This window comes from Hippopotamus amphibius, chromosome 6 (genome assembly GCF_030028045.1).
Source record: "Hippopotamus amphibius kiboko isolate mHipAmp2 chromosome 6, mHipAmp2.hap2, whole genome shotgun sequence".
In the NCBI taxonomy this organism is placed as follows: Eukaryota; Metazoa; Chordata; class Mammalia; order Artiodactyla; family Hippopotamidae; genus Hippopotamus; species Hippopotamus amphibius.
The window spans coordinates 144,889,895-144,907,847 of NC_080191.1; the positions used below are offsets into that span (position 1 = coordinate 144,889,895).

At 38.1% G+C, this 17,953-nt stretch overlaps 1 protein-coding gene across 1 annotated transcript in view; it reads left to right on the forward strand.

Moving 5' to 3' along the window:
• Positions 1–304: 304 nt before the first annotated feature.
• Positions 305–17,953, forward strand: part of LOC130855934 (uncharacterized) — a 28,869-nt gene continuing 11,220 nt past the window's right edge. Inside the window, exons 1-3 of the mRNA XM_057740034.1 lie at positions 305–421; positions 7,730–7,874; positions 12,099–12,192. Of these exons, the coding sequence (XP_057596017.1) occupies positions 396–421; positions 7,730–7,874; positions 12,099–12,192 (265 nt within the window). The 5' untranslated portion in view covers positions 305–395. The remainder of the gene's footprint in view (positions 422–7,729; positions 7,875–12,098; positions 12,193–17,953) is intronic.

Genomic DNA, 17,953 nt, shown 5'->3' on the forward strand with positions numbered 1-17,953 from the left:
AACCCAAGTCAGATGCAAACAATTCAAGAAATAAGGGAGCTGAAGATAGCACAATTTCAGGGATGCTAGGGCCGTTTATTCCCTGTGCTATAATTTATGTTTCTGTAGTCAAGGTTCAGTTGTACCACAGTTTAGGCAACTCCCTGGAAATAATGATCACCATTAGCTGCTCCAGGAGCACAGGAATTCCTTTGATGAGCACTGAGAGATTGGTAACAATACCTCCTAAAGGGCCAGGTTGCTAGGTAACAGCTTGTTTCCTTGGTCACCGTGAACACATGGAAGACCCCCAAAGGAGGCTGTAGATTCTTGGTGGACAGCTCCCATAGCCCCTCCTGGGAGCAAGATGAAAAATGTCTTCAGAAAAATAGCTTTATGAAGGCTAGAGGAACTTTATGCACCAGCAAGACATGTCGGAAAGGTAAGCAAACGAAATGTTAAAAAGTAGCCTTAGTCATTCCTTAAGAGGAAATAAACAAACAAACATAGGTAGTGTTCCTGGACTGAATTTCATTTAAAAATGTAAAATCAGGCTACCTATCTTACTGATGATGGCTGCTTGGAGAAAAAAGCCACCGTCTCCCCTATAGCAGGGAACAGGCTACAAATGCAATTCAGGTGCTCATTGCTGTAACAGAGAGAGCTCGACCCCTGTCTAGTAGTGGTAAAGTTATGGCTACACAGGGCTCTGTAAGAGAGCTGTGTGAATTTCAGCAGGAAATAGACAAGACAGCCAAAAGGAAATATCTATGAGTTAATATCCATTAATTATTAGTTAATATTAGTTCATATCTATTAGTTACATTTAAATGAAATTACTAGCACAAAACAAGACTTTTACTAGATCAGTAAAGCCACAAATAAGATTAAATAAGAGACCAAAACCCAATCCTTGTTTCCTCCCTCTTAAACATTATAGCTGTTTCGTAAATGTTTCTCAAAGCATGCTGATAATTAGACAACATACAATTGGCGGGGGTGGGGCGGGGGGGGTGCAAGTTGCTTGAATTTTTTGTCCTTATATTGGTGTTTAGGTTGGCTCTCATCTTTAAAAAAGTGAGATTCGCACCTTCAGTTTTCAGGATGAAATACACTGTGGTTTCATGAGTGTGTGAAATGTATTTATAGCTCCCTAAATTTACTGCCTATAGTTCAGATAGGAATTATGCTTAGGGAGCGGTTTAGAGGCTAAAGCAGTTCTATTACAGAAGTTTTATTTTTGTTAGCAAACTGTGTACGTCTCAAGCAGTGTCTAGATGTTATGTTGATTTTAAGGTTAAAAACTATGTCGTAATTAGAAGTGGGCATGTGAAACAGTTTGTTTTTGTTTTTACAAATTTATTTGTTTATTTATTTTTATTTATTTATTTGCTCCATTGGGTCTCTGTTGCTGCACACGGGCTTTCTCTAGTTGTGGCGAGTGGGGGCTACTGTTCATTGTGGTGCGTGGGCTTCAGTAGTTGCGGCACATGGGCTCAACAGTTGTGGCTAACAGGCTCTAGAGCACAGGCTCAACAGTTGTGGTGCACGGGCTTAGCTGCTCCGCGGCATGTGGGATCTTCCTGGAGCAGGGATTGAACCCGTGTCCCCTGCATTGGCAGGCAGATTCTCAACCGCTGCACCACCTAGGAAGTCCTGAAACAGTTTTTAAATGGGTAGAAGTTCTGTGAACAATTATAAACTTTATTTTTCCTACTTGCTAACACTCTTGAATACACTATACCAAGAGGACGTTTACTTGTGAACTCTGTAAAAAAATTATCTTTAAGATCAGTACTATTATTTTTAAAGTAGTAAGTTTTATAAAATTATCTTAGAGACAGTGTAAAAAGTGATGTCCCAGCTACAACTTAAACTTTAACCTTCCAATTTTGAAGGAGGATGGAAGGAAGGAAGGATGGAAGGAAGCAAGGGAGGAAGTAGTGAAGGAGGGAGAGGAGGAGGGAGGGAGGGAGGGAAGGAGGAAGGGATGAAGGAAAGAAAAACAAAAAAGAAGTTTTCTTAGTGCCAGTATTTTTTCAATTATATTTCTGCACCTCATGTAACGAGTCTTAGTCATGCTACTTTCCTAATATACTGTCAATTTCACTCGGAATTTTATAGTTCTATCTCTGTTCGCCAGATCTACCTAATCACATGTTGTCCTTTAGTGTCTAGATTCTTCTCCCTTGTAGTGTTGTATGTGGTTGAATTTCCAAAATTGTACCAACATAGGGAGTAGTAAAACATTCCTCAAGTATTGGGAAACTGCTAACTAGCAGCTATATATGTGGTTACTATAAAGTTCTAAAAATTTCTAAGTATAATTTTGTACAGGGAACATAGAGGTATCTCTTTCTATCTTCATTGTTTCTGGTATTTGAATATAACTTCTTATTTCTATAAATGTCAGTGAACCCACTAACGGGAACTGAAGTTTACAAGCTTTCCGTCTAGAGAAGTTTGACACGTTTGTTCTTTTACTTTTGTTATACCTTAATATGGGGGCCTATTTGTGTTTATAAGAATGCACATGTGGCTGGAGCAACGGGGAAAAGCAAAATGCATGAGAATACAAGGTCACATAAAATTAAAATCTGACCCATTCAGATAGAAATAGGGAAATGACAATTTTAGTTGTATATATTTTAAAAATTATAATTAGTTGATCTATGCTTTTAGAATCAAAAATCTAAATAATTTCAGATATATCTGTTACAGTTCTGGGCTTTGGGTACTAAAATTTGGGGGATATCGGTAAAGCACACAGTTTTTTAGAACAGTTCATTGCTATATGATTATTTTCTCAATTTATGGGTTTAGTTCTGGGAACTTAGTTTAGAGTTATCAGAAATCTGAACATTAAGAACTTGACATGCCAAATTTACCATTTCAGAAACTAACACATTATAATACCAAATGACTTCCTGATTTCATGAAACCTCCTTTCCCAGTACTTTATATTACCTCATCACCATCTCTAGCATGTAGATAGCACAATCACCACCTATTTCACAAATGAATACATTTAAATATAGGCATAGAGAGGGTGGGGATTCTAGATTTTAAAAGATAAGAAGAATGGTCAAATAAATCGAAGAGGCTGGACTGATATTTCCTTTCACCCAAATTTAATGCTCCAGAGCCCACAGTAATTTTCGTCTAGCCAACAACCTAAAGTGTCTGGACTTAGCAAGATCTCACTAGATTTGAGAACCTGGCTCAGTATTTTGTGGGGAGAAAGAGAACACGTGAGGATTTGGAGAGTGTCCTCTGCTAACTGAAAAATACAACTGAGCTTTTTCTTCCTTTCTAAATGCAAAGCTCTCATGAGGCAGCACTGACTATAAATGGAACATTTAGAAATGGAGTCACAGGCAATGCAGTTCTGACAACACTGGGTGTCTGTCAGGAGCCCCCTGGTCTTCTGGATGGTGTGTGTTCAGTACAGCCTCCTTCACCTCAGGAGCTTGGCTTCACCTCAGAAACTAGGCCATCTGCCACTTCCTCCTTCACTCTCCATACAAAGCTACGTAATCACCAACTTGACATTTTAATTAAACAGATCGCACCCCATTGCAGTCGACAATTTATGAGGCTTTTAAATCCCTGACTGTAAACGACAGTGCAATCTTCCAATGAAAGGGGCTCATGCATTGATGTTATATCATTGTTGTTTTTTGTCCTGCAATCTCAGCTCAGCTGAGTCCTTCTTGTTGGTCATTCCACACTTTTTTAAAACCAAGAATAGATGGCCAATTCAGATAATACCACCTGTTTTAAAAACACTATAAATCACTCCTGACAAATGCTGTACAGCTTTACCCATGGCACCTGCTCTCTGGCAGCTTTATACTGCGGCGTTAATACAATTAATTTCTTTTTTATAAGGATTTAGAGTTGCAATTTATGATAACTGTTGGTTCACTGCAGGCAGAAAGATTAAAAATGAGTAAACCGATATACCAACTAAACTGCAAGTCTGGTTTTATTTTCTTTGGGGGAGGGGAGATAGGAGAGGGTTTTCAAAACAGCTTCATGTTATCTGGAATGGTGTCCTCATAGGTTCTACTACTAAAGGCTTACCTTTTGTTTTCAGTAAATAGTCACTGCTAAGATTTACATGTTCTATTAACTAGCAAATTATTTATCTGTAGTTCAGTAGAGCAATCAGAATAAGAATAATCAATATTAATGATTTTCCTGAATAACAACTGCACCATAATAAATGATACAGATTTACAGTTATTTAAAGAATCACAGTAACTTATCCGAATCTTATTTGAATCCCAGTAATTAAGGACGCTTGGTCATTTACTTGTGTGACTTGGGCAAGTTATGCCACCTCTCTGGGCCTCAGTTTCCTCATCTCTAAAATCAAAATAATAATGTTACCCACTTTGGTCATTGTAATGATCAAATGAGTTAATCTACACAAAGTTCTTAGTACAATGCTTAGAACATAGCAAGTGCTCAAGAAATGTTAATTATAAAATTATTATATTAGTAATGGTTGTCATGATGGCAATAATGTTGCAAAACAAAACAGAAAAAGTTTTTACTCAGGCAGAGTCCACATCACCTTCTGAATATTAAAAATGAGGAACCACCAGAGGTGCTAAGTGACCCAAGGTCACAGCAGTAGCTGTTTTAGATTCCTAAGACTTACAGGTCTTGCAATTTTGACATCAGTGATGTGTGCATTAAAGCAGATGGTGTAGAAGTTTGAAGATGCTCTATTTTTCTTTTTTTAAAACTAAAGGATCAGAAATTATCTTTCTTTGCTGATATTTGTCCTCAAAAAGCAGACCAAAGAGGGGCTTCCCTGGTGGCTCAGTGGTTGAGAATCCACCTGCCAATGCAGGGAACACAGGTTTGAGTCCTGGTCTGGCAAGATCCCACATGCCGAGGAGCAACTAAGTCCCTGCAACACAACTACTGAGCCTGTGCCCTAGATGCCGTGAGCCACAACTATTGAGCCCATGTGCCAGAACTGCTGAGGCTCGCGTACCTAGATCCCGTGCACTGCAACTAAGAGCAGCCCCTGCTCTCCGAAACTAAAGAATGCACATGCACAGCAACAAAGACCCAACACCGCCAATAAATAAAATAAATAAAAATGAAAAACAAAATCAGACCAGAGAAAACTTCCATATAGAATTTAAGATAGAAGTAAGGGAACAAAGAAGATTTTCAGAATGCCCCAAAGGTTTTACAAGATCCTGGCATACTGCCCTTCACCACTGCTCTCTAGTGTGGCACCCAGGAGGAGTAAATGAATGTGAGAGGAAGAATCCAGCCTCTGGGACCCACAAAAAGATATCACACTGAAAGAGGGTCAGACTAGTCATCTACTGGTTAGAATCTTCTCAGATAATCTGTCCTTAACTGAAACTCTAGACCAAATTCAATTCATTCCATTCTGGCTGGAAAAAAAAAAGTCGGGGGGGGGGGATGGGAAGAGAGAAAGAAATAGTAGGGATGTTAGCTGCCTTTTTACTTGTGTTACCAAAGTTTTAATTACCTTATATTATTCACAAATGTCTAGTACTAGTCAGGATAATGGCACAAACAGTTCTTCTAGTTTAAACCCTCAAATCATCTAATGTAAACTAAGACGACGAGATGATTTTCAGTTACTTGCAAACGTGATTTTACCTTGAAGATACTGTGCTTGGTCTCACAGCACTACACAAGAGAAGTGTAGTGAAAACCCAATCAACTGGATCTTTCTTATCAGATATTTTGGTTATATGAACTTATTCTTCCCCTGTGCTCTGCTTTAAGCAAAGTAAGACCATTTCTCACACTTTACGTTTAAAACAAGAGAGAGGGAGACTTCCAGGTTTTTCTATTAAGTCAGCCTCTCATCACTGTGTCACCATCACTGAAGTTTAGAATCACAGAAAACCAGTCATGAAGAAAGGTTCAGTCATGTTCATTATCCTTATTTTCCTGATTTCATTTTGGCAGAAAACGGCTAGCATCTTTTCATAAAGACACGTGAACCAAAAAAAGTCAGCTCAACTTTTATCCTCTGTTCATCCGCTGAAATACTATTTCATTTTGCCCCGTGTTTTTCCTCCCTGATTGCTGGCCAAAAATCTGGTTAGAGATAGCAGGATTTACCTGCCGCGGGAGTAATGAATTTTGCAAAATGTAAAGTTGTTCCTCAAATATTTGTTCATTTGTTGCCATGGCAAGGTATCTTTGGTAACATCAAGAAACAACATCCCAATTATTAAAGAATTGCTCAAGTGGGAATGATCGGAAAGGCATATACTTTCTGACTTTTTCACATAATTAAGACCAAATCTTTGATGTGTTATTTAGTGGTAGATGGAGGAATAATTTTCTCCTTGATAATAGGGCATAGTTGTTTTATTTTCTTAATGGCATAGTAGTGCTATTTTTAGAATACGATATAAGGGCTATGCTCTTCTATTTTAGCACATTAGTTAATAAATGAAAAATGAAAGACATTTCTACACTGTACTTCATGATGGCAACTTCAATATACAAGAGATGTGTCAGTTTCCTGTAAGCAAAATTGCTACAGAGCTACATAATAACTGTACCATAAAATATAAAATGCTGTCTCTTGAGATTCTTAGAGCCTGAAAAAATAATCCATCAGGAGTAAAAAGAGGCCAGAAATAAATACAATTTCTAGTTTTACTTGACATGAAAAGGCATACTTAGAAATTATTTTTAAATTGGCTTAAAACAATGTATAGCACCAATTACAGAAAGAGAGACATAACCATTGCTGAGGAGAAAGGGAAAAGTGCAAGAATAACAGTGAATAATAAATAGGAGAGCAAAAAAGACATTTTATATCTCAAAGGCATAACAATGGGAATACAGAGAGAATCGGACTGTCGTGCAGTGAAATGTTTGGTATTTTTTTTTAATTTTTTATTATTTATTTATTTATTGGCTGAACTGGGTCTTCATTGCTGCATGCAGGCTTTCTCTAGTTGCAGGCAGCGGGGGCTACTCTTCAGAGGCTACTCTCCGTTGCGGTGCATGGGATTCTCATTGCCATGGCTTCTCTTGTTGCAGAGCATGGGCTCTAGGCATGCAGGCTTCAGTAGTTGTGGCACCTGGGCTCAGTAGTTGTGGCTTGCGGGCTCTAGAGTGCAGGCTCTGTAACTGTGGCACATGGGCTTAGTTGCTCCGCGGCATGGGGGATCATCCTGGACCAGGGATCAAACCTGTGTCTCCTGCACTGGCAGGCGGATTCTCAACCACTGAGCCACCAGGGAAGTCCCTTGAGTAGTATTTCAAAGTGAGGAAAACTGATTTAAAAACCTGACTTTTTAATATGTTTGCCATCAATTTGAGGAAATATAAGAGGTTTGGGGGAAATTTTAGGGAAAATTGAACGTCCAGATCAATGGGAAACCCATAGGAAGTTTAAGGCTTGTCTGTGCCAAATCTGCAGTGGTAGCTCTACTAGGAATGACATTCCAATATTAGGGCTCGTTCACATGCTAATAGTATGTATTCGTGTATACCATTCACTTTTCTAAGACGTGCGATCTACGTAGATACCCTTACCTTGGGGGAGAATCTGTCTTACACGACTGTTAGACATAAAAAAATGTGCTTAGGACTATGACAGAATTCCTAGGGTATCACTTAATTCTCCTCTAAATGGAAAAGCTGGTGCTTACAATTTGTTGTTATTGTTGCTTTATACAAAGATATTTACATTTAAAGACTTTAAGCATTTTCTTTCACTCAGCTTCTCAGGTCAAAACACAAGCAGTCAGGAGATCCATCCATCTAATTCATCCTACGGCTCTGATCTGAGTGAGTCACATACTACATCTGCTCTCTCGAGGAACAGAACTTTTTCTTCATGTTCGGATTCTGGAATATCATCCTTGGTAAATATTTTTGATTTGTCCTTTACCTAATGGTACATTTAAAAATGTATTTTACATTAGATTTAACACTTTTTAATAAGCATATAAACTTTTTTCTTTTTTTAAAAAACTTTTATTGAGATACAGTTAACATACAATAAACTGCATATATTTAAAGTGTACAATTTGACATTTTTTTTCTTATTAGTAATGTACATATGACAATCCCAATCTCTCAATTCATTCCCCCTCAACCCTACCTGCTTTCCCCACTTGGGGTCCATATGTGGTTCTCTACATCTGTCTCTATTTCTGCCTTGCAAACCGGTTGATTTGTACCATTTTTCTATAGTCCATGTATATGTGTTAATATACGATATTTGTTTTTCTCTTTCTGACTCATTTCACTCTGTATGACAGTCTCTAGGTCCATCTATGTCTCTACAAATGTCCAAATTACATTCCTTTTTACAGCTGAGTAATATTCCACTGTATATATGTCCCACATCTTTTTTATCCATTCATCTGTTGATGGACATTTAGGTTGCTTCCATGTCCTGGCTATTGTAAATAGTGCTGCAATGAACACTGGAGTGCATGTGTCTTTTTGAATTATGGTGTTCTCTGGGTATATGCCCAGCAGTGGGATTGCTGGGTCATATGGCAACTCTGTTTTTAGTTTTGCAAGGAACCTCCATACTGTTCTCCATAGTGGCTGTATCAATTTACATGGCCACCAAGCGTGCAAGAGCGCTCCCTTTTCTCCACACCCTGGCCAGCATTTACTGTCTGTCGATTTTCTGATGAAGTCCATTCTAACCGGTGTGAGGTGATACCTCATTGTAGTTTTGATTTGCATTTCTCTCATAATTAGTGATGTTGAGCAGCTTTTCATGTGCCTCTTGGCCATCCGTATGTCTTCTTTGGAGAAATGCCTCTTTAGGTCTTCTGCCCGTTTTTGGACTGGATTGTTTGTTTTCTTCATATTGAGCTGCATGAACTGTTTATATATTTCAGAGATTAATCCTTTGTCTGTTGATTCGTTTGCAAATATTTTCTCCCATTCTGAGGGGTGTCTTTTCATCTTGCTTATAGTTTCCTTTGCTGTGCAGAAGCTTTGAAGTTTCATTAGGTCCCACTTATTGATTTTTGTTTTTATTTCCATTACTCTAGGGGGTGGATCAAAAAAGATCTTGCTGTGATTTATGTCGAAGAGTGTTCTTCATCTGTTTTCCTCTAGGAGTTTTATAGTGTCTGGCCTTCCATTTAGGTCTTTAATCCATTTTGAGTTTATTTTTGTGTATGGTGTTAGGGAGTGTTCTAATTTCATTCTTTTCCATGTAGCTGTTCAGTTTTCCCAGCACCACTTATTGAAGAGTCTGCCTTTTCTCCATTGTATATCCTTGGCTCCTTTGTCATAGATTAGTTGACCATAGTTTATCTCTGGGCTTTCTATCCTGTTCCATTGATCTATATTTCTGTTTTTGTGCCAGTACCATACTGTCTTTATCACTGTAGCCTTGTAGTATAGCCTGAAATCAGGAAGCCTGATTCCACCAACTCCGTCTTTCCTTCTCAAGATTGTTTTGGCTATTCAGGGTCTTTTGTGTTTCCATACAAATCATAAATTTTCTTGTTCTAGTTCTGTGAAAAATGCCATTGGTAATTTGATAGGGATTGCACTGAATCTGTAAATAAGCATATACACTTCTTAAACCTATCCTTGTAATCGGGGGGGAAATAAAAGGTTGATACTCTCAGTCCCAACTCAGAGAGGAAAGGGAAAGAATCCGAGGTGCAGGAAGGAAGACAAGAAACCAAGATGAGTAGGAAAGGTAATGAACCGAGACACAACAATGGCGCCCCTCCTTCCCCCACTGAGGTCAGATTCTGTCCCTAGTCTAAGATTTATTTCCTCTCCCTCCGGAATGTCCTTTGTCCACAAGATAAAATTTTCTCCTCCTAAACTCACCACCTCCAAGACTTTTCTCTAATGGACCCAAGTGGAAGCACACAGGCTTTTTCTCCTTTCCCTCGTTTACAATTATTCCACTTATCCCACTGGATCAAGATGAGCTACTTATATATCTGCCTCCCAAAGTACAGAAAATGAGTTTTTCAAACATACATGCCATATTTTATTTAACTTCGTATCCTCAGTGTCTGACAAAGTGCTGGACGTGTAGCAAGGGTACAATATATATGTTTGAATAAGTGAACTGAAATTCAAAATACTCAAAAAGTTTATTGAACCAATGGGTTAATTGATTGGTCCATCAGAATTAAAAAAGAAAAAAGAACAGGGTAAGACACAATTATTCACTATTCATTTAAGAAGAAAAGATGTTCACATAACTGCAACACACTGACAGCCTTACACAGATATAAACAAAGAAATGCAAAGGCTCATTTTCCTACAATGTCAGAAATCCCCAAATCAACCACATAACTCCTGTAAAAAACAGACAGGTTTTTGTACAAAATTAGATGTCAGCTGGAAAATGGAAACGTCATTCTCAAATACAGCTTTAGCTTAGATTCTTTTCTTCCCAGCAAGAGTCTCATAAAATAGCTCAGAAAGGCAATGGGGTGTGGTAGCTATAGGGAACTTAACTTCTAAGAAATGTTTACTCTATGACAGAAGCAAGCAAAAATTTCCAAAAGCACGTAGCAGGTGGGGAGAGAAGCTTCCATAAACATGCAAACTGAACAACGAAGAATAGGCCAAGGACTACATTTTTCAATAATCTGAAGTATATTTGTTCTGCTTTCTTTTTTAAAGAACAGTTCTGAAGAATGAGTGAATTCCTTGAAAGTATGTTATCAAATCCTCAGATTATCTCAAAGAAGTGCTCCAGCATGTTGCTGTTAATAAGGTAGAGAGCTTTTGTTGTTTTTAAGATGAAGATAATGAAATATTTATGGAACAAATAAGGTCATTCAATGAGTAAGTGAAGAAGGTAAAAGATCAAAGGTAAATTATTATTAAAAAGCCATCTCTTCCCAACTTATTTTGAGGCAGCTTTTCCCAAAGTTCTGCTTTATAGCTGCACTAGTCCCATGTGCTGCTCTAAGAAGAAAAGGTTCTATGGTTTAAAAGTCCAGGGGAACACTTTGTGGTACAGATTCACAATACATGTTAAGATACTAAAGGCTCAGAGAAGTCCCGTAGTAAGAGAAATGCTTAGCTTAGTTTAATGCAGAGCCTCATAAGCATATTTAATGGTGGAAATTGTTTTCATGTTAGTATCAGTCACACAAGGTAGTACAGCTCAAGCAAAGCATACACTATACAAAATGCTGCTCTGTGAGACAAATGCAGTTGTTCCAAATACTGTAATGACATTTCTTCAAATCAAATATTCAGGGTTTGTTTATATATATACGTATAACACTGGCTAACAGAAGAATGTATCTATGGTGTATGTATTTAACATAATATTCTTTTCTAAGTAATAAGCCTTTTTGTTTGTGTTAACCTTGAAACTATTATAAGCTATGTAAGATCCCGGGAATATTGATTGACTACAACCTCAGTAACAGTAAACAACAGAAAACTGCCCCAGGTGTGAACTTGGCACATACTCTGGTCATTAATATACTGTCCAGAACAAGGAAGATGACCAGACCTAAAATATTTCATTCAATACTGGCTACACACTTTAAGATCAATGTCAGTAAAATGGAACTCTTCCCACAGAGAACCATGTTTTTTCTGGATATTTAATAATTTCTAAACCATGATCTGTGAGTAATAATTAAGTGACAAAGAAGATGACAGCTATATCAAACACTTAAAATAGTAGTCACATGTGGAGGGATTCTTCTGTGTAACCTCAAAAGGCAGAACTTGTGCAACGGGGCTAACATAGAGGGATAACTTGGGGTGCATGTAATGAACAGCCTTTAACAATTACAACTATTCTAAAATGGAATGAGATGCCTTTATAAATATTAAAGGACAGTTTATCAGAGGTGGTGTAAAGTGGATTCGTGAATGGGTACATATATTTATTTCTGCTGTCATCTGCCATCAAACATAAATCAGTTGCAGGTGTTGGAGATACAAAGTTGAATACGAATACATAACTTAGATTGGACTAAGATAACATTTATGAGCACACCATTAGGTAACTGGAATTCAATCTGGCTGAATGTTTGGGATGGGTTCTTATTACTTGTACACATAAAAGTTAGTGAACTATATACTGCCAGATAATATTTCTCTTCTCTCTTATTTTAAAGCTTCCATCAGATTCTTTTAAGTATCTCACCTGGCACAAGGTAGAACAAAATGACATCCAAGGAAGTCAGCTGCGTTGCCCAAGAGTAAGAGAAGGTAAAGGAACAGAAGTGTGTGGTCTTCGTGTACATGCTCCTAGTAGATGTTTCTTGAGGATCACAAGACATTACTTGGGGATAAAAAAACTGTATTACTCTGAAGTAGAAAAATTTCCTTTTTCAAGACCATAGAGTTGTTAATACAATGAAGCCACCTTTAAAAGCATATTCTTATAGCTGCTATACAAATAATAAATGTTCAGTATTAAATACTGGAAAACAGAAAGAAGAACCTGTAATTCAATTATCCAGAAACAGTCATGGTGAGTTTTATTTCCATTTACTCTCTTTTTGAAAAACATGTATATACTTCTTTACAAAGTTACATGAACAATTGTGTTTCTTGAGTTTTTTCACCTGATACTGTGAGCCTTTCTTCCTGCCACGTTATTAAACATTACCCCAAACAAGTTTTTTAAAAGTTGCATATCTTTTCAACGTTAGGATATTATTAAATTTATTTAACCAATGATCTTTGCTGGAATTTTATGGTCATGAATAACACTGTCACTTCAATGGATGACTTTAAGCTGATTAATCCTACATTGGTTTTTTTAAAAAGTGTAAAAAGAGAATCTAAATAAACCAGGTAGTCTCATTTTGTATTTTCACTAAGCATTTTAAATTTAGTAAAATAACCAATGTTTTACCATTCCTTTTTCACCCTATCAGATTTTACAAGTGACTGGTGCGACAGATGAAGAAATTTTTATCTGCAGCCCCTGATATACATAATGTTTGATTTCTATAAGTAGCTTCAATAGATTATAAGTCCTGTAAGAACAGAGACTGTGCATTTCTCTTGTTTTTCTGTATCTTCCATAAGCTGATGAAATAATATTAGACATAATTCTTGCTCCAGTGAGTATTTAGTCTTTATAAAACATCAAGTATCTTGGCTATCTTACCTCTGTATTTGCAGACTTGCAGATATATTATCTATCGTACAACTGTAACATTAAGAAAAGTTGCTTTAGATATATTCACCTGCCCATTTCCCCCTCTCAACTGCATTACTTTACCCCCCAATACCCTTCTTCTTTCACTCAAACTCAACTGACAAAGGGTGATTAAAATAACACCATTTTCTAACAGTGTGAGTTAAATATGTTCTTATGTTTTAACTCTGACATACTTATTTGCAGCTAAGCACTGGCTTATATAAGAAAATGTTATATTATAATAATTATATTATATATTATATTAATTTATTTTATAATAATAAAATGATATTAGATAGTACTATTAGAGGTAAATTAGCACTTCCCTTTGGAGACCTCTGAGAGAGTATTTTCAAAGAACAAGAAATTGGGGGGAATTAGTGACATGTACACACTTCTATATTTAAAATAGATAACCAATAAGGACCTACTGTAAAAAAAATTTTTAATGGAAAAAATAAATAAATAAATAAGAAATTATGGGGAATTAGGAAGGACGGTCTCGAGACCAGAGGCTGTGGAGGCCACGTGTGTAACAGGTATAGAGTTCATCAGCAAAAGAAAGAGAAAGGGTTACATCAGTAATTAAAGAAGGCAGGGTTTAGTTGGCTCTGAAACTTTAATGTGTGAATAAATCACCTGGAAGTGTGTGGAAAACACAGATTCCCAGGCACCACGCCTGAAGAATCTGATATAGTTAGTATGGTGTGGGGCCCTGGAATCTGCATTTGCTGATTATCATAGGCAATTCTGTTGCAGATGATCCGAGGGCCAGTGTTACTGTGGGAAACACTGGTTTAGGGGGCTTGTAGAGAGGCAAGAAAGGAAGAAATCTGAATAGGAAGTGAAAAATTGAGAAAGTAAGGGTGTTGGCATCTATGTGTGTGTGTGTGTGTGTGTGAAGGGGGGGGTGATTGGTAATTGTGGCAGCCACACAAGGAAAAAGAAATTGTATTTGGAGCACAGGTGGAGAGTTGAGGTTTGGAGAGAACTGTAGAACTGAAGAAATGGGAGGAGATGACAGGGGAATAAAATCTAGGAGTAAACTGAAAATAAGCATGTGTAAAAAAGAGTCCAGTGGTCTCCCTCCTTCCCTGGTTGAACCAGTCAAGTCATGTGCTAAGGTTCTTGCTCAGCAAAATCGAGCCCTAGTGATGACCATGGTGGCCATTCATGTAGAGGCTACCACGGCTCTGCAGAGATAAGGCACATTTTGCTTTTATAGATCATCCACACCACCCAATCTCTCGCAAGTGACTATTCGTAAATGGAACGGAGCATGACCTAGGGGATGGGAAACAGTGGGAAATCCCATCACCTCAAACCAAGAAGAAAACAGATAGCCCTTGTTCATCGCCCTAAATTTTGCTGAAGTGTTTTTTTGTTTTGTTTTGTTTCGTGAGATGGAGAACAAGTGCATTTCAAAAGCATTCTGATAAGAATGACCCTCTTTCTAGATTAGATCCTGAAACACCCATCAAGACTACTTCAGCTGATCTCAGTTGCCCAACTATATAAAGAGGAAGAGTTCCTAAGAAAAGAAAGGTTAGCTAGTATGCGATAAACAGCAACTTCCCAAGGCTCTGATTGCCAGATAGAGACGGACTTAACTCCTCCCAATTAAACAAAGCAAAAGGGCAAAGTGTTGGCAGAATTCTTCTGAAGAATAGATTCTTTCTGTTTGAAAATCCCCCAGCAAGTTAATTCAGCCACTGCCATTAGGGGTTACAAATCCAGCAAGGGGACAAAGAACAAGCTCTGAAATGGCAAGTGACGCCAACATCCCTGGGCTGTCAGATATTGCAGACTTTAATTCTCAGCCGCTAAGATGTATCTTCAATCACCAACCAGGTCTCATTTTTTAAAAAAAGAACCCAATTTAATAGAACTCTTCACAGTGGAAACAACCTTTGGCTTCCAACTTCAAGGAAATGTTTGAAAGCTGCTTTAAAAAGAAATAATTGAAAGAGCAGTAGATCGATAGAACTCTAACAAACAATACAGGGCAGAGTTTAATAACTCTGGGGTATCTATTGCACAAAGAAAGCTACCAAATTTGGGGGCAGGTTATTAGAGACAATAAAGCTTGAGGTCTCCCCAGTCAATCGGATGATTGTTCCAGTTTTTCCAGTTCTATAACTTTTAACTCCAATCATCCTCATCAATGAAGAAGGTAATTTCCTAGCACAAAGGTATTTTATTTGTAAAATGGTTGGGATACTACCACCTTCAGGGGTAAGTGATTTCCTGGGTGGCAACATTACAGTTTGTTATGAGAGAAATGCCTGAAAGGGCAGGTTAGATTTTTGGCTTCCACCTGTGCCTGATGAAGAAACTGATGTTTTGGTCAAAATAATGAAATATTGGATTCTCGCTCTTATCGCCTTCCATAAATCCTTCACAAACCGACTCATTATCTCCCATCACAGTCCAGGCTAACTTGACACAAAAGTAAAGTTTGTTCCTGATACCTTCAACATCTTCTCTGTGTTTTCACCCTTGAAATGAGGCGAATATGCGTTCGAGAAAAATGGAGTTGGGGGAGGTGGGTACAAATGGTGCCAAGTCTGACTCATAGAAATACAACATGTTAGAACTGGGAGGGACCTGAAATCATTTAGTTTATTTAGGATTGCTGTCAGGGGCTTGGCTGGCATCAGAACAAAGTTAAGTTTGCCTGGGGTAGCATGATAAGAGGGTAGGGGTCTACATCAATAAGAAAGCCTATGTTGGTCTAAAAGTCTTAGAAACCATTATTTTTATAAGACATTATGAGCTTCAAACATAATTCCTCACCAAATTCAGCCTGTGATGCTAGTCTTCCCCATATTTTTGCAGACGTGGAAAACTGAAGCTTAGAAAACTAAAATTAATCTGGAGTCACACAATTACCTGCTACTTAACTCCAGGAAACAAGATATCCTTTCCCTAACCCTGGAAGTTATGTGCAAACCTGATTTGGAGGACAATAAAGCTGGAAAATAGTAGGAAATGAGTTTGGAAATGGACTTGGGGATAAGATTGTAGAAAACTTGGCTTGATGAACTAGGCTTTTCCATCTTTATTTGGTAAGCAATAAGAAACTTCTGAAATATTTTGAATATGTCAGTCCTATGGCAAAAGTGTTTTAGGAGAGCTGGATGGCAATGTGTGTCACTTATGTTGAAGGAGAGAAGACTGCAAACCAGGAGATCCAAGAGAAAGTAGTTACCATTCAGAGAGGAAGATGTGAGGGTTGGGACATTGAAAAGGAAGGGACAGATTCTCAAGGGAAAAACTGGTAGGACTAGGTGGCTAATTGATGAGAGACAAAAGAGAAAGAAAGTGAGGAGTGACTTCATGATTATATGAAGATTAAAGTCACTGTACTGGTGACTGCTCTCACCTGCCTGAGCTAGAAGTAATTGATGCAAGACTAAACGTTACTTCTGCATGTTTACCCTTCCCCACAGTGAACAGAGGCCATTCCTCCCTTTTAATCACTCTAGAAAGTGATCAAATGATCTCTGAACCTCAAAATATCTGCCCAGAATTAAAGAGTCTAATAAAGAATACAGATATTATATATTTTAGCTAGGACATTTTTCCTAGCAATGTGCTAAATTGCATTTTAAAAGAAATCTACAGGTAAGAATTTAAGGCTCTTTCGCGAAGGACCGTCCCAGCCAAGCTCCTGTTGGTAGGAACCTGCTTGGCCTTGGGTCTGAGGGGGCTTGGAGGTGGCTGTGGCTGTGGCTGTGACTGAAGCAGGCGTCGGGGGGAGGCCACAGGAAAGAGGGCGCCATGGACGATCAGGGCTGCCCTCGGTGTAAGACCACCAAATACCGGAACCCTTCGTTGAAGCTGATGGTGAATGTGTGTGGACACACTCTGGCCACGTATTTTAAGAAATGGGATTATTGAAGAGGGCAGACAGCAGTATCAAGCAGTATCAGCAGTATTTCGTCTTGTGGAACTGAAAACCACAGCCACAGATAGATAGAGAAAATGAAAAAGCAGAGGACTTTGTACCAGATGAAGGGACAGGATAAAAACCCAGAAAAACAACTAAATGAAGAGGAGATAGGCATCCTTCCAGAAAAAGAATTCACAATAATGATGGTGAAGATGATCCAGAACTTTGAAAAAAGACTGGATGCAGAGATTGAAAAGTTTACCAAAGACCTAGAAGAATTAAAGAGCAAACAAACAGAGATATGCAACACAATAACTGAAGTGAAAAATACACTGGAAGGAACCAATGGCAGATTAACTGAGGCAGAAGGGTGAATAAGTGACCTGGAAAACAGAATGGTAATAATCACTGATGTGGAAAAGAATAAAGAAAAAAGAATGAAAAGAACTGAAGACAGCCTAAGAAACCTCTGGGACAATGTTAAATGCACCAACATTCACATTATAGGGGTCCCAGAAGGAGAAGAGAGAGAGAAAGGACCCGAGAAAATATTGGAAGAGATTCTAGTTGAAAACGTCCCTAACATGGAAAGGAAATAGCTACCCAAGTGCAGGAAGCACAGAGAGTCCCAGGCAGGATAAACCCAAGGAGAAACACGCCAAGACATATAACAGTCAAATTGACAAAAATTAAAGACAGAGAAATGTTATTAAAAGCAACAAGGGAAAAACGACAAATAACATACAAGGGAACTCCCATAAGGGTAACAGCTGATTTCTCAGCAGAAACTCTGCAAGCCAGAAGGGAGTGGCACAATATATTTCAAGTGATGAAAGGGAAGAACCTACAACCAAGAATACCCTATCCAGCAAGGATCTCATTCAGATTCGACAGAGAAATCAAAAGCTTTACAGACAAGCAAC